At 44.0% G+C, this 14,943-nt stretch overlaps 1 protein-coding gene and 1 long non-coding RNA gene across 2 annotated transcripts in view; both read left to right on the top strand.

Annotated features, from left to right (window-relative positions):
- LOC310693718 overlaps positions 1–14,943 on the top strand; it is a 101,945-nt gene that overhangs the window by 53,183 nt on the left and 33,819 nt on the right. The gene's annotated exons all lie outside the window — the stretch shown is intronic.
- The window catches only part of HOMER2 (homer scaffold protein 2), a 98,503-nt gene that overhangs the window by 49,837 nt on the left and 33,723 nt on the right, over positions 1–14,943 (top strand). The window contains exon 3 of the mRNA XM_083475951.1: positions 13,997–14,128. Within this exon, the coding sequence (XP_083332077.1) occupies positions 13,997–14,128 (132 nt within the window). The remainder of the gene's footprint in view (positions 1–13,996; positions 14,129–14,943) is intronic.

The following is a 14,943-nucleotide window of genomic DNA, read 5'->3' as shown; positions in this document are numbered from 1 at the left end:
AAAGCAACTTACAACCAAACAGACAATGTACCACCACATAGATACATTAAAACCAAGAGGAAAGAGAAACACATTTTAAAATACATAAAAATACATTTATGTGTTGTTTATGCTCACCCAAAGTTATAATGTACTATGCATATTTTTGTAGTGGGAGGGAAAGGTGGGATAATTGGTGGGTTTTTTTGGGAATCTATAAAGCTGTCTTATGCCAGCATCTGTTGTTTGCCTACTCTAGCAAAGGAGATGTGCATGATGGGGTCGGGGGGGGGGGGTGGCGTCCCATTTTGTTACCTGAGGTGAAACAGGAAAGTGCTGGCCCACTTCTCCTGACCAAAGTCTACCCTCTCAGGGTTGTGTGGTGTTGCCCGCAAAGGGGCGATGGCAGCAGAAGGTGCTAGCGAGATCTTGTGGCAGAATTGGCGAGGGCCCTGCCTTAACCCTGGTAGGGTCCTTACAGGCATCTGATTTGCCACTGTGAGAACACAATGCTGGACTAGATGGCCCATTGGCCTGATCCTGCAGGCTCTTCTTAGGGTTTTAGTGGCCTACCAGTTTATGAGGCATATGAAACCAGAAAACTATATGCAAAGGAGCTTTTAAACTATTGGGATGAGCAGGATTGTCTATGCATTGAACTTCCATTCCTGGTAGATAACAAGGGGGAGGGGGGGAGCTAAGCAATCTGGTCAACAATAGCTGCTCCAATATGCTTTAAGAGTTCCCTGAGCACTAATGTAATCTGTGATGAAACTGGAGAACAGAAGAAGGAAGTGTAAATCTAGTAAGCACCATGCAGAATAATGACCTCATTTATCAAACGTATTAAGCCCCTGAGTGGGTGCGATAAAGGGATTCTATTTTACTGTCCTCTGCAGTGTGGATTTGCAAATGACTAGATTCTCCTGGAATGCCAACCTACCCCGCTAGTCGCTGTCAAAGAGATCTATTGGTACCCTCTGTCGGCCATGAATAAAAATATTAATCTGCATATCCGTTTTGATAGCCAATATGTATGGTCCACAGTTGGGCAATGCTTGTTATTTGGACTAACCAAAAGGAAGTAAAGCAGTGAGAGCTCTTTACCAGTCTGGATATTAAGCAAAAACAGGGTAGAGTCTGGGCTTGATGTTGAAGCCACCAAGTCTGCGTTTAGTCACTGTCTAATGTTGGAGTGTAGGAGGATGTTGCAGTCCTAATTAGATTAGGTTGCATGAGGTTTCAGAACAATGGGTAATCTCTCCCTCATCCCTCATATAAAATCTAGCAGTTGTCTGGCTTCATCTCACACACTGCTACAGCTTTTCATAGGTAGAGGTACCTGGTTTTAAAAATGCATTGTTTTAAAGTAATGCTAAGGCAAAAAAAAAGAGGAGTCGCAATTGTTCATCCTTTCTGCAAAGCAAAGGACAAGAAGCTGGTGTTGAAACATCAGAGAAGTGAGGTCGTCAGGTTATACAACTAGCAGTCCCTGGATTCATGGGGCAGTTCAGGGGTTGGCAAACTGGCAAAGCGAACAGTGATGAATCTTGCCTCCAATGACAATGAACAAGTTGGGATCAGAAAAAGTATTTCTATGACACTGCTATAAGATTTATAACACAAATATAACGGTAAAGAACCAAACAATTTAAATATAAAAAACCCAACACATTTCAACCAAAAGGACTTCTTCAGTGTTCACTGAAGTTAGGGCTGTCATATGTCCGGAAAATCCCAGACGTAGCCAGGATTTGGCCTTCAGAAACAGTGTCCCAGGCGGAAATCACTTAATGTCCAGGAAAATCTGGATATATGGGAACCCATGTCAGAAGTTTAGATTTTGATGGATTTCCTTAAAAATAAGGGCAGCGTTGTAGATTTTAAAAATATTTCAGCTGGCATTTTCCCAGATCAGGAGATAAGATCTATTTTAATTGCATGGAAGACTTGCAAATTCTGGGTGCGATGGTGATGTGGCCCCCTATTCCTAGGTTTGATTAACTTTTTTACATGTCAAAAAACGTTGTTGGGTGGGTGTGCTAAGCGCTCTGTGTTTTGCAGGCATTCCTGGACTAATTTAGCTCCTTTTCTCTCCCATCAACATTCTCTTGCTATGTCTCATTTTTTGCAACAAGAACGGAGCTCCTTTGTTCAGCATATGATTGGCAGGACTGCGTCTTCCTCCATTCAGGTTCAAGCTGGGTCCCCAGTAGTTTGCCTTAATTGCCGCTTAGCGTGAATCACAGAGACTTATCAGTGTCTGCTTCCTGTGCAATATATTCCTCTTTTAAATCCCAGCTGCTGCAAAAGGAAACTATTTCAAATGTGCTTCTTAACAAACGTGAACTGGCGTGCATCCCAGGTCTTCTCCATCTTTGCCTGTAGGAGAAGGAGAGAGTATAAGATCTTCCTTTCCTGTCTGCCTGCCTGCCTGCCTGGCCCAACTGCTGCATTGGTCTCTTCCCTTCTCACTAGCGCCGGATCCAGCCTTTGCTGAGGTTGATTGTGTTTGCCAGTGCTCCCCCACCCCCCAAGTGTGCTTACACAGCAGTGTCACTCTTGGGCAGCCTACATCAGTAACTCAGACCAGTCTCTCTCTGGGCATTGTGGGAATTTTTTAAAGTGATGGCTGGTGGCAGTGGGCCTTGCTGGGAAGTGTGAGCCCAGGCAACTGCCTAAAGATATTGAGTCCCTTCCCTCCATCAGTGGCCTGCCACTCAGCAAGAGAGGAAAACAAAGTGAGGGCCCTTCCACTGGCATCATTTGGCCCACCTGTGTTTAATGTTTCTGTTGTGCCCACCTTGGGTACCACCCCGCGTTCTTTTCCCACCACTGGACAGGTGAGTTTTAATGCTGTGAAACAGGGGAATCCAGTGCAGCAAGTACCCTAGCGGAAACTCATTGCAGATCAAATTGCAACCTCTGCTACTGTAGCACCCTGCTTGTGGTTAACGCTTAGCTGGAATGAAATATTCAACGCAGCAATAGAGAATTTAAAATAATTATTTATTTGTCAGACAAATAAATGAGAGGCACAGTGGTATATGGTTACCAAGCTCTGGCCTGGCCTCCTGCCATTATGGCCAGCCCTTATATTCCCTTAATCCAGCCCCCTTTGCTCCTCCTGTGGCTGCCTCTGTCCAATCAGCCTGGTTGGATTTCCTATTGGCTGATTGCTAGAACCAATCACAAAAAGATACACCCATATCCTTCTGTCCTTATATGGAAGACAAACAGCTATATATTGTTACATCTATAAATGACAAATAAGTAGTAATATATCTTACATGTGTCTCAACAAGGAATCTTAATTACCAGCTCACCTCTTGCCCTCCTTGCCCTATTGCCTTCTAAAACAAATGGTTAATCTTAAATTTTTATCTTAAACATATGTCAAGGATCTTGAGTTTCACATCAACATTGAAAGATATCCTTCATTTGAAGGTTTCTAAACAAATGTCTGACAGCTAATATATCAGGACAGCATTTGATGGCGTCTTCTTGTCTGGCAAGAGGCTGGACTGGTGGCTGACTTAATTTCAAGATAAATACAACTCTTCTAGCATTTGTTAAATCCTTTGCATAATTACATTTAAGCCAACATATTTAATACACAACACAGATAGCCTCTTAAAAGGAATAAGGCCTTTTTAAAGTAGAGAGAGAAAGAAAGAAAAGGACTCAGTTTAAAACAGTTTCAGAAGAAGCCTCCTCCCCTTCAGCAAGCTGCTTTTCCCATTATCTGTTTAAGGAAGAAACAGCTTTAAAAAGACTTCCCAGCTAGATGCTTTAAAAAGACTTCCCAGCTAGATGCTTTTTTTCTCCCATTTGCCTCTGGCCTTAGAAAATACAGCTCAAGGTTTAAGAGAGGCCCATGGTATCATTTTACTATTTGCCCATTCCTAATTATATTTATCTCTGCCTTTGTTCAGTGTCATTACTCAGTCTGTAATTTCAGCTTTTACGACTTTGAGAATTGCTTTCTGCTATCAATCAAAAAGGGGCCCCTTGTCTTAGGAGAATGGCCAAGGTTTTCTCTGCCTGGCATTGAAACATTTGAAAATCTTTTAGGCTCTCTCTAATATACAAGTCCTGATCAAACATTAATAAAATGCAGGCTTATGCCTGATGCCTCATTCCCCCCTTTCAAGCTCAAGGACCTTCGTCCCAAGTGTCCTTGATAGCTTGACCTTCATCATATTCCTGAGGTAAAGCTCTGTATAGGGCCATGATATGAGGTAGAGTTTCATTTGAAACCATCTTGCTAATTGTACTTCTAAAACATGAAATGATACATGGCATCATACATAAAACCATTACCACTACTGTCAAGAAAAACAAGCAAGACAATAGTATCCCTTTGAGTCCTGTGACATTAGGTAACCAATTGGTGAGCCATCCCATATCCCATCCTTCCCATGTTTGTACTGGGACATGTGCTATATTCTCCATCTTTGTGGCCAACACACGGATTGCCTCACCATTATCTGAAATGTTAAAGCAACAGGCATTCCCTGTCAAGTTCAAGACTCCACATAGGCCTCCCTGCTTGGCAAGTACATAATCCATTCCCATTTTCAGCTGCAAAATGGCGGCTCTACTTTCATCCAATTGTTGTGCAATAAGTCTCAAACTCCGGGCCGTTGCATTGGTTACAAGTTCCACTACTGCTTGCAATCGAATTATTCTGTTTAGATTATAAATAGGATCCCGTGCCCCTTGTATGAGCTCACCAGGATTCCAGGAGGCAGGATCATAATAGGCTATAATGCGCTCTGGTGGCCAATCATCAGTACCGCTCCAACTTTGGGTACTTCCTCCTGCTATATGAGAAATATCAGCGTTTCTTCGTGTACGCTTGGGCAAATTAGTGGGCATAATCCACATTGGTGGCAATACCCATCCCAGGAAACAAGTCCCACTCCATTTGGAGGGGAGTTTCTTGTATGCCCATTCTCCACATATCCACCACAACCATCGTGTCTGAGGTCTTTGGTACGTGGAGTACAGAAGGCGAAATAGCAAAAGAGGTAGAGAGTTCACAGTGCAGTATGTTAGATTGCCTTTTTCTGTCACAGTTATGTTCCATACCACTTTCCATGCATGAATAAAAGGAGGTGCACAGGGCAAGGCATCCCGAGTTCGATAGGTAGTATCGTGTGCCCAGGTATTCTTAATATTATCCCAAGTATAGTGACAATGAGAAGAGCCTATCATGGTAGAATCAGCTGCATCTGATGATTTATGTACACAGAATTCCCCTTGTACAGGTATAACTCGTAATGGTTTAGTTGAGTTCCATCCGGGGAAATTCTGTACTTCTGTTTGGTGTGGTATTTCGCTTACCATACCAATGGCATCTAATGGTATCGGTAATAAGGGCATACCTCCCTCTGAATCATCTGGCCCGAGAGAGCAAACAAGGCAATTGGTCCTATTTGCAACATTGGCTACCATTTCAGCTAACCCTACCCACATATTGTGGTCATGGTGGAATCCATATTTAGTCAATTTGGCCAGATTCAAGGACCCTTCCCCTTCCCAAGGGATCAGGATTAATAATAGAATCATGTTGATGTCTAGCATATGCATTCCTTCCACAAAAGATTACCTTATAGTGATAGCAAATAAATATTAGTCCCAATATAATTCCCCCAGTGACAGAAATGGGGAACCACCAAGACCAAAACATATATCCCGAGGATCCCCAATGAGTAATATCTCTGATAATTGTTCCACAAGGGGGTGGGCAGTCAATTAATTGTATAAGAGAATCTTTCCTTTCACAATCGCTGGTTCAGATGCTCCTCAAGCTTCAGGCGTGCGCAGGTCAGCCAGCTTCCAGGTTGTGGCTGCAGCAGGCCGGTCGTCTAATGTTGCCCGTGACCTAGCCCGTTCCCGGTAGGGCTAGATACAGGGGTTTTTGGAGAGAGTCAGTTTAAGAGGATTAGAGGGGTCACCTTTGCACGTCCAACTGCCTTCGGACTTCTTCAAACGGGAGTGATGAATCCAGGGGGTCACCTCAGCTACCTTCACCGCTGTTGGAGTAGAGAGCAAGACGGTGTAAGGTCCACGCCACTTAGGTGCAAGTGGATCACGTTTCCACTCTTTCACCCATACGCTATCGCCAGCCTGGAACTGATGAATCGGCTCGGCAATGCTGCACGGCGTGCGCTCGAGGACCCACCTGTTAAGAGAAACAAAAACACGGGAGAGAGATTGCACTTGTCCCTGTGTCACATGGTCTCCTATTTGTTTAAGATCAGCTGGAATATCCTGAACAAAGGAGGGCGGTCTCCCATACAGGAGCTCAAAAGGTGACAACTTAAGTCTTTTTGTGGGTGCACACCGAACACGAAACAGTGTTATGGGTAACACATCTACCCATCCCAATCCCGTTTCCTGGGTTAATTTTGCCAATTGGGTTTTCAGAGTCCGATTCATTCTTTCAGTTTTCCCTGAACTCTGAGGCCTATAGGCTGCATGCAGTCTCCATTTCACTTGTAGGACTCGACATACTTCTTGTACTACTTGATCAATGAACGCTGGCCCATTATCACTTCCAATGCATCTAGGTAACCCAAATCTCGGGATCAATTCAGTGAGGAGTCTCTTAGTTACCTCTCGTGCCTTTTCAGTTCGGGTGGGAAAAGCTTCAACCCATCCGGTAAGAGTATCTACAAACACAAGGAGATATTTGAATCCCTTAGAAGGGACCAGTTCTGTGAAGTCCACAATTAGGCTTTCCATGGGGACATATCCCACATGTTGGATTCCAGGAGGTTGTACCGGTCCCTGCCTGGGATTGTTTTTAGCACAAAGAACACATTTCTGTGAAATGCAAGTTGCTAATTGTGATAGGTTAATAATATACAACTTCCGACTGAGACTCTCTCTGGTTGCAGTACCGCCAAGGTGAGTAGATTCATGATAATTTCTTACAATTGTGCCTGCTAGATGATGAGGTACATAAATCCTATTGTCTGGCAGGATCATCCAACCGTCCTTCACAACTGCTCCTTCCTGTTCAGCCCACTTCCTCTCTTCTGGGGTATAGTGAGGTTTAACTTCTTCTGGAACTACCTCTGGTATGAGGGCTGCTATAAATCCTCCCACAGGCTTTTGGGCTGCCTCTCGGGCTGCTTTGTCAGCAGCATGATTTCCTCTGGTTATTGGATCCCTTCCTCGTCCATGACCTTTGCAGTGCATTACAGCAATCTGTTCTGGAGCCCATACTGCTTCTAACAGGATTTCTACTTCAGGTCCATATTTCAAGGCCTTCCCGTGGGCTCCTATTAGACCTCTTTCTTTCCATAGAGCACCATGTGCATGCAGGGTTAAGAAGGCATATTTAGAATCAGTATAGATGTTTGCCTTACATCCGGCTGCCAATTGCAGAGCTCTAGTTAAACCTATAAGTTCAGCTTTTTGTGCTGAGGTGCCAGCAGGCAAAGCTTCAGCTTCCACAACTTCCTCATTGGTGACCACAGCATATCCTGCTCGTCTGGCACCTTCATGCAGGTAACTGCTACCATCAGTATAATATACAACATCTGGATTTTTCAATGGTTCATCTTTCAGATCGGGTCTACTGGAATAAACTTCATCCATTATTTGGAGACAATCATGTGATTCTTCATCATCTACCTCTGGTAGGGGCAGCAAAGTCGCTGGATTGAGCATATTCACTACTCGTAGATGAATCCTGGGATTTTCACACAATAGGCCTTGGTACCTAGCCATCCTTGGGTTCGTTAGCCAATAACTACCCTTATATTCCATGAGTGTCAGAACAGCATGAGGTACATTCACATACATCGTCTGGCCGAAGGTAAATTTATCAGCTTCTTTGACAAGGCTGGCAGTGGCCGCTACTGCCCTTAGGCATGGAGGCCATCCTTTTGCTACTGAGTCCAATTGTTTTGACAAATAAGCTACTGGACGGTTCCAACTTCCTAATCTCTGGGTCAGGACTGCCGCTGCAATCCCATTCTGTTCATGTACATACAGCTGAAAGGGTTTTTCCGAATTAGGCAGTCCAAGGGCTGGGGCCTCCATAAGTCGTTGTTTGATAACTAAAAAGGCTTGTTGCTGCTCAGGTCCCCATACGAATGGGTCCTTTTCTGCACCTCGAGTGCTTTCATGTAAGGGCTTGGCCAGACTGCTGAAATCAGGTATCCATAGTCTACAAAACCCTGCTGTTCCCAGGAATCCTCTGAGTTGTTTCCTTGTGGTAGGTTCCTTGATAAGGCAAATAGCTTCTTTCCTCTCTGGCCTCAATGCTCGTTGTTGGTGTGAGATGTCAAAGCCCAAATATTTGACCTTTTCTAAACATAACTGTGCCTTTTTCTGGGAAACTCGGTAGCCAGCTTGCCAGAGCAAGTGGAGCAGTTCCTCTGTCCCTTCTTTACAGGTCTCAAAATCCTTTGCTGCTAGTATAAGGTCATCTACATATTGCAGAACCACCTTTTCTCCAGGTATTGAGGGGTAACTTGTTAGATCCTTCGCCAAGGCAGTGCCAAATAAAGTTGGGGAATTTTTGAATCCCTGGGGCAATCTCGTCCAAGTTAGCTGGCCTTTTGTTCCTGTTAAAGGGTCTTCCCACTGGAAGGCAAATATAGGTTGGCTCTGTGGTGCCAGCCGGCAACAGAAGAATGCATCTTTCAAGTCCAATACAGTAAAAAATGTTGCTTCTGGTGGGATCAAACTCAGCAGGGTGTATGGGTTTGGTACATTTGGGTGCAAGGTCTCGATAGCCTGGTTTACGAGCCTCAAGTCCTGCACTGGCCTGTATTCATCTGTCCCAGGTTTTCGAACAGGCAAAAGGGGTGTGTTCCACTCTGATTGGCAGGGCTTAAGCAGACCATATTTTAATAGGCGGTCCAAATGTTTCTGGATGCCCTCTGCTGCTCGCCGGGGTAAAGGATATTGCTTTACAGATACAGGGGTAGCCATAGGTTTTAAGGTTACTACAATTGGAGCTATATTCTTGGCCATTCCTGGTGGGCTATTTTCGGCCCATACTCCTGGTGGCACCTGTAGAGTTCGGAGGAGCTTGTTTAACTCTGTATCCAATGTGGGTTGGACTTGCAGGGCTGACATTAGGCGCCATGATTGTTCCTTAGGTACTGAGAGGGAAATTATTCCTGCTGCCTTTGATGGCAGTTTCATTTCTGGACCTCGAGGAGTGAAGGTGATTTGGGCCTGCAATTTGGACAGCATATCTCTACCTAAGAGAGGTATTGGACACTCAGGTATATACAAAAACTGATGGGTTAAACGATGTCCCCCAATCTGGCATTCCAAAGGTTGGAGGAAAGACCTCTTAGCTGACTGACCAGTGGCACTTTTAATGACTACACTTTTGGATGCCTTTTTCTGCAATAGTTCTGGGAGTACTGAGTATTCAGCCCCAGTATCAATCATAAAGTCTATTAAATGGCTTCCTAATTGAATCGTGACCGTGGGCTCCTGGAAGCCTAACTTTATGGAGTCCGGTCTTTCCTAGTCTTGGGTAAAATCCTCCTCTGCCAGTCCAATGACATTGTCCCTACTCCGTCCTTGTCCAGGTCTCTGATATCTTCCATCTCGGATCATTCCCCGTCCCCGTCCCTGGTTTCTTGGGCCGGAGCCTGGGCCTGGGCCTGGGCCTGGGCGTACTTCTTCCAACCTCAGGGGTTCAGGACACTCCCGCTTCCAATGACCCTCCTTCTTGCAATTTGCACATTGATTCCTTCCCAGTGGTGGATTCCTTCCCCGCCCTCTTCCTCCATTTAAGGGGCGGTAGTCTTGCTTCACTGCTGTGGCTAGCATTACCATCTTTTCCTTCTGCCACTTCTTCTTCTCTTGTTTCTCAGCCTCATCCCTATTCCGATAAACTCGGCGTGCAATGGCCATAATTTGGCTCATCAGCATCCCTTCCCATCCTTCTGATTTCTGAATTTTCTTACGAATGTCAGAAGCGCACTGGGCCACAAATGTAGCAGTAATCATTCTGCTGTTTTCAGGGGCTTCAGGGTCAAAAGGAGTCCATATACGATAGGCTTCTTGCAGCCTCTCTAAAAAGTCTCCTGGACTCTCATTTGGTTTCTGTTCTACTTCTGAGACTTTAGACATATTAGTGGGCTTCTGGCATGCCCTGCGGATACCTTGCACAAGCGTCTGGCGGTAGGTGGTAAGTCTGGCCAGGTGAATTACATTGTTTGGATCCCAATTAGGATCTTCCAAGGGAAAGTTGTCTTGGAGATGACGGTCAATATTAAAAATATTTCCCACTCTGGCCTGCTCACGCAAATATATCTGTGCCTTTTCAATTATGTCTCTCCTTTCCTCAGTGGTGAACAGAGTATTCAGGAGCTGGCGGCAATCTGTCCAAGTAGGACTATGAGTATTTATTATTGAAGTCACCAAGTCCATCATAGCCTGAGGTTTTTCTGCGAAAGATGGGGTGTGTGTTTTCCAATTCATCAAATCTGTAGTCGTGAATGGAATATATTGCAGGGTCGAAGTTCGAGGTGGCCTTGGTCCAGGTAGCCCGTTAACCAGCACAGGCTCCTCAAGTGCATCAAATACTCTTCTGAGAGGGGCTACTACGTGATCTTTCTCTTCGCTTTGCTCTAGGGGCCTCAAATCATAGGGGATGGTATTTGTCCCAAGGCGTTCTTTTAGCAGCTTTATACGCCTGGCTGTATTGCTTGCTGACCGATTAAGGTCTCCCTGTAACTTCTGTAATAATTCTCTAGGACTTGGATGTACAGGAGTTTGGGGTAGGCAATCAGTTGTTCCACTAAAAGAGACTGTAGATGGAGTTCTACTGGGACTCACAGATGGAATAACTGCTTCTGCTTGGGCTTCATTATAGGCCTCCAATGCCTCCTGAAGATATTTATCATAATCTATCAAGGAATCAAGTTCTGTGACTCCAGCCCCATTATTCATTCCACTTTCTTGCCTTGGGGTTACAACTGGTGGAGTGTTTGGATTAGGCTCCCTTCGATGTGGAGCATAGGGTGGAGGTGGAAGCAGCTCTTCCTCTGGTCCCTCAAAAATGGGTTTGAGTTTATTTGGCAAGATTCCTTTTCTAGCTTCGGCTTTTACAGCCAATAATTTGCATCGTTGGACTTTGCATTCCCTTATCCATGGAGGATTTTTATTTAATGTGCTCAGCCAGGAATCTATATATGAAAATTGTTCTGGGCACCCTCCAATTTCTTTGGCGATGTTGGACCAAAGTTTGCTTACTAAATTTATATCAAAGGTTCCTTGAGATGGCCATTCAGTATTTTGCTTCGGCCACTCTAATTCACATAACGTTCTCAAGCGCTCTGGCGTCATTTTGACTCCATATGCCCCTGAGAAGGCTTTCTTAAAATTATTTAACATACATTCAAGAGGTGTATTTTCCCCTTTTGAACCCCCAACTCCCATTGTATGGCCCTGTGAAGTATCCACTCAGTCACTCACACACACGCTTCGTGGGGTTTCTTGCCCAGATGGAGTCGCCTCACTGGGAACCGAAGTACTACCCACTCCACACTCAGGTCAGCTACAGATTGCTCTGTACTTTCTCACACATACAATGCGCTGGATACTTCACCACACACTACCTCCCAACTTTCCCTTTCCCCCCACCAGACCACCATCTGATATACCCAACCACCTAGCGTACTCAGTTCCCACTTACTGAGACGCAGAAGTTTGATCAAGACTTCTCTTCCTCCCAATTAATTGGAGGGCCAAAAATCCCTTTGTGCACTTACCCCTGGTTGGTTCCGTTTCCCCCCGGTCCGTCGCCGCCAGTGAGCAGGGTATCAGACAGACGAGACTTCTGCGTTCCCCCTGGAAAAATTTACCAGTGCGCGCTTGGGTAAGCAGTTTAGAGATCCTCTCTCTTGTACCCTGCTCAGTAGAGCGAAGGGGCTGCGTTCCAGCAGACCACTTATCCGAGTCACAGGGCACCATAAAATGTAGCACCCTGCTTGTGGTTAACGCTTAGCTGGAATGAAATATTCAACGCAGCAATAGAGAATTTAAAATAATTATTTATTTGTCAGACAAATAAATGAGAGGCACAGTGGTATATGGTTACCAAGCTCTGGCCTGGCCTCCTGCCATTATGGCCAGCCCTTATATTCCCTTAATCCAGCCCCCTTTGCTCCTCCTGTGGCTGCCTCTGTCCAATCAGCCTGGTTGGATTTCCTATTGGCTGATTGCTAGAACCAATCACAAAAAGATACACCCATATCCTTCTGTCCTTATATGGAAGACAAACAGCTATATATTGTTACATCTATAAATGACAAATAAGTAGTAATATATCTTACATGTGTCTCAACAAGGAATCTTAATTACCAGCTCACCTCTTGCCCTCCTTGCCCTATTGCCTTCTAAAACAAATGGTTAATCTTAAATTTTTATCTTAAACATATGTCAAGGATCTTGAGTTTCACATCAACATTGAAAGATATCCTTCATTTGAAGGTTTCTAAACAAATGTCTGACAGCTAATATATCAGGACAGCATTTGATGGCGTCTTCTTGTCTGGCAAGAGGCTGGACTGGTGGCTGACTTAATTTCAAGATAAATACAACTCTTCTAGCATTTGTTAAATCCTTTGCATAATTACATTTAAGCCAACATATTTAATACACAACACAGATAGCCTCTTAAAAGGAATAAGGCCTTTTTAAAGTAGAGAGAGAAAGAAAGAAAAGGACTCAGTTTAAAACAGTTTCAGAAGAAGCCTCCTCCCCTTCAGCAAGCTGCTTTTCCCATTATCTGTTTAAGGAAGAAACAGCTTTAAAAAGACTTCCCAGCTAGATGCTTTAAAAAGACTTCCCAGCTAGATGCTTTTTTTCTCCCATTTGCCTCTGGCCTTAGAAAATACAGCTCAAGGTTTAAGAGAGGCCCATGGTATCATTTTACTATTTGCCCATTCCTAATTATATTTATCTCTGCCTTTGTTCAGTGTCATTACTCAGTCTGTAATTTCAGCTTTTACGACTTTGAGAATTGCTTTCTGCTATCAATCAAAAAGGGGCCCCTTGTCTTAGGAGAATGGCCAAGGTTTTCTCTGCCTGGCATTGAAACATTTGAAAATCTTTTAGGCTCTCTCTAATATACAAGTCCTGATCAAACATTAATAAAATGCAGGCTTATGCCTGATGCCTCACTACCAGCAACCTGCTCTTGCATTCTCTTGCACAACCATGCCAGCAGAACAAGTACTGTATATCACAAAGCAACTTTAACGTAGCACTATGTTGGATGCAACCCTTTGACCCGTTTTTCCTTTTGAAAAGAGAAAATGCTGTTGGAATGTAGCACCTAAGAGCTTAAATGTCACCTGTACCATGAACTTACTTTGCGGCCTTTGCGGCTCACAGCCTCAATCCCCAACCCCTACCTGCAACACGAGGAATAATAACAACTTAATGTATGGGGTTGTGTGTAGGGGCTGCAACTAGGTAGTGTCAGAGCCACCAGACTCTTGAGTTTTTGTTTTTTTAAATAAGTCTGTCTCCTTTGTGAAGACTGAAGTGCCCTAGCCCTGACTACTGTTATGGCTGTCATAGCACCATCTTAATTATTAAGTCCAGTTCTTGCTCTTCTGGTCTGAACTTGCTGTTAAAGCAACCTTTTGACTGTTTGGACGATTTTGACTTGTAGGTTCAATGAACTCAGGATTGGAAGATCAATCCCCTGCGGTTGAATTCCGTTTTCAAATCTAGTAATGGAACTGAATATCTTTTATCTGTTCTTTTTTTAAAAAATGATTGATTCAAGACAATAAACGAAAGGAGAAACATAAATATATGCAAGTCAAATCAGTACAGTGTAGCTGAAGCCCATGTACCAATATGCTTATTGTTGTTGTTCATCTGAATATTTCTTTTGCACAGCAAGCTTTTTGGCAAGTGGCTGTTTCTCCTACAATATGTAATCCTAATATTCTTTTCTGAATTGTGTACCTATTTTTGTTTTGTGTTTCCATCCCTCCCCTTCTCTCTCTAGGTTATTATAAATAGCACAATCACACCTAATATGACCTTCACGAAAACATCACAGAAGTTTGGCCAGTGGGCTGATAGCCGAGCAAACACTGTGTTTGGCCTGGGATTTTCTTCTGAACAGCAGCTAACAAAGGTAACTTGAGTTTGAATTACTTTTTCACTTGTTGTTGCTTTTGTAAAATCTCCTGCAATCTCAATGAATTAAAAGGAGGAACATATAGATCTTGTGGTAGTCGTGTGTGTGTGTGTGTGTGTGTGTGTGTGTTTTAGAGAGAGAGAGAGAGAGAGAGAAACTGGATTTCTTCCACTTTGTCTTAATTAATAGCAACTTGGCTCTTTGCAAGCGATTAATCTCCTGTAATCAATGAGTGGGCCAGAGTTTGTGGGAGGTGTTAACGTTCAAGCTAGAAATTTTCTGAGTGTGTTTGATCATATGGTTTTCTACGCCTAGCTTTCTGTGCCTGCCTTGAAGCCAAACTAGGTGTTAGGCTAAATGCAAAGGCATTGCTCAACAGAACAGCTGTGTGTTCTGCTCCTCACTTCAACACGACATCCCATCTAAGAACAAAAGAACGGTCTGCTGGATCTAGCCTTTGGCAGTGGAGGTACAGTCTTGCTCGTACAGCCATTAATACTGCAGCTGCACTATACATTTAAAGCAGTATCATACCACTTTAACAGCCATGGCTTGCTCCAAAGTATCCTGGAAAGTGTCGTTTCTTTAGGGATGCTGAGAGTTGTTCCCCTTACAGACCTACAATTCCCAGAATGGATTTACAATCTTCCCAGAGAACTCTGGAAACTGTAGCTCTGGGAGGCAGAAAAGGGTTATCCCAAATAAACGCCTTTAACAAACTACACTTCCCAGGAGTTTTTTTTTTTTTGGGGGGGGGGGAGCCATAGCTGTTTATGATGCTGTTTTCAGATACTGCTTTAAATGTATAACGC

Source organism: Podarcis liolepis (assembly GCF_965112155.1).
Source record: "Podarcis liolepis genome assembly, chromosome: 14".
NCBI lineage: Eukaryota > Metazoa > Chordata > Lepidosauria > Squamata > Lacertidae > Podarcis > Podarcis liolepis.
The sequence above is the reverse complement of the archived record's forward strand: the minus strand, read 5'-3'. Positions and strand labels throughout refer to the sequence as shown.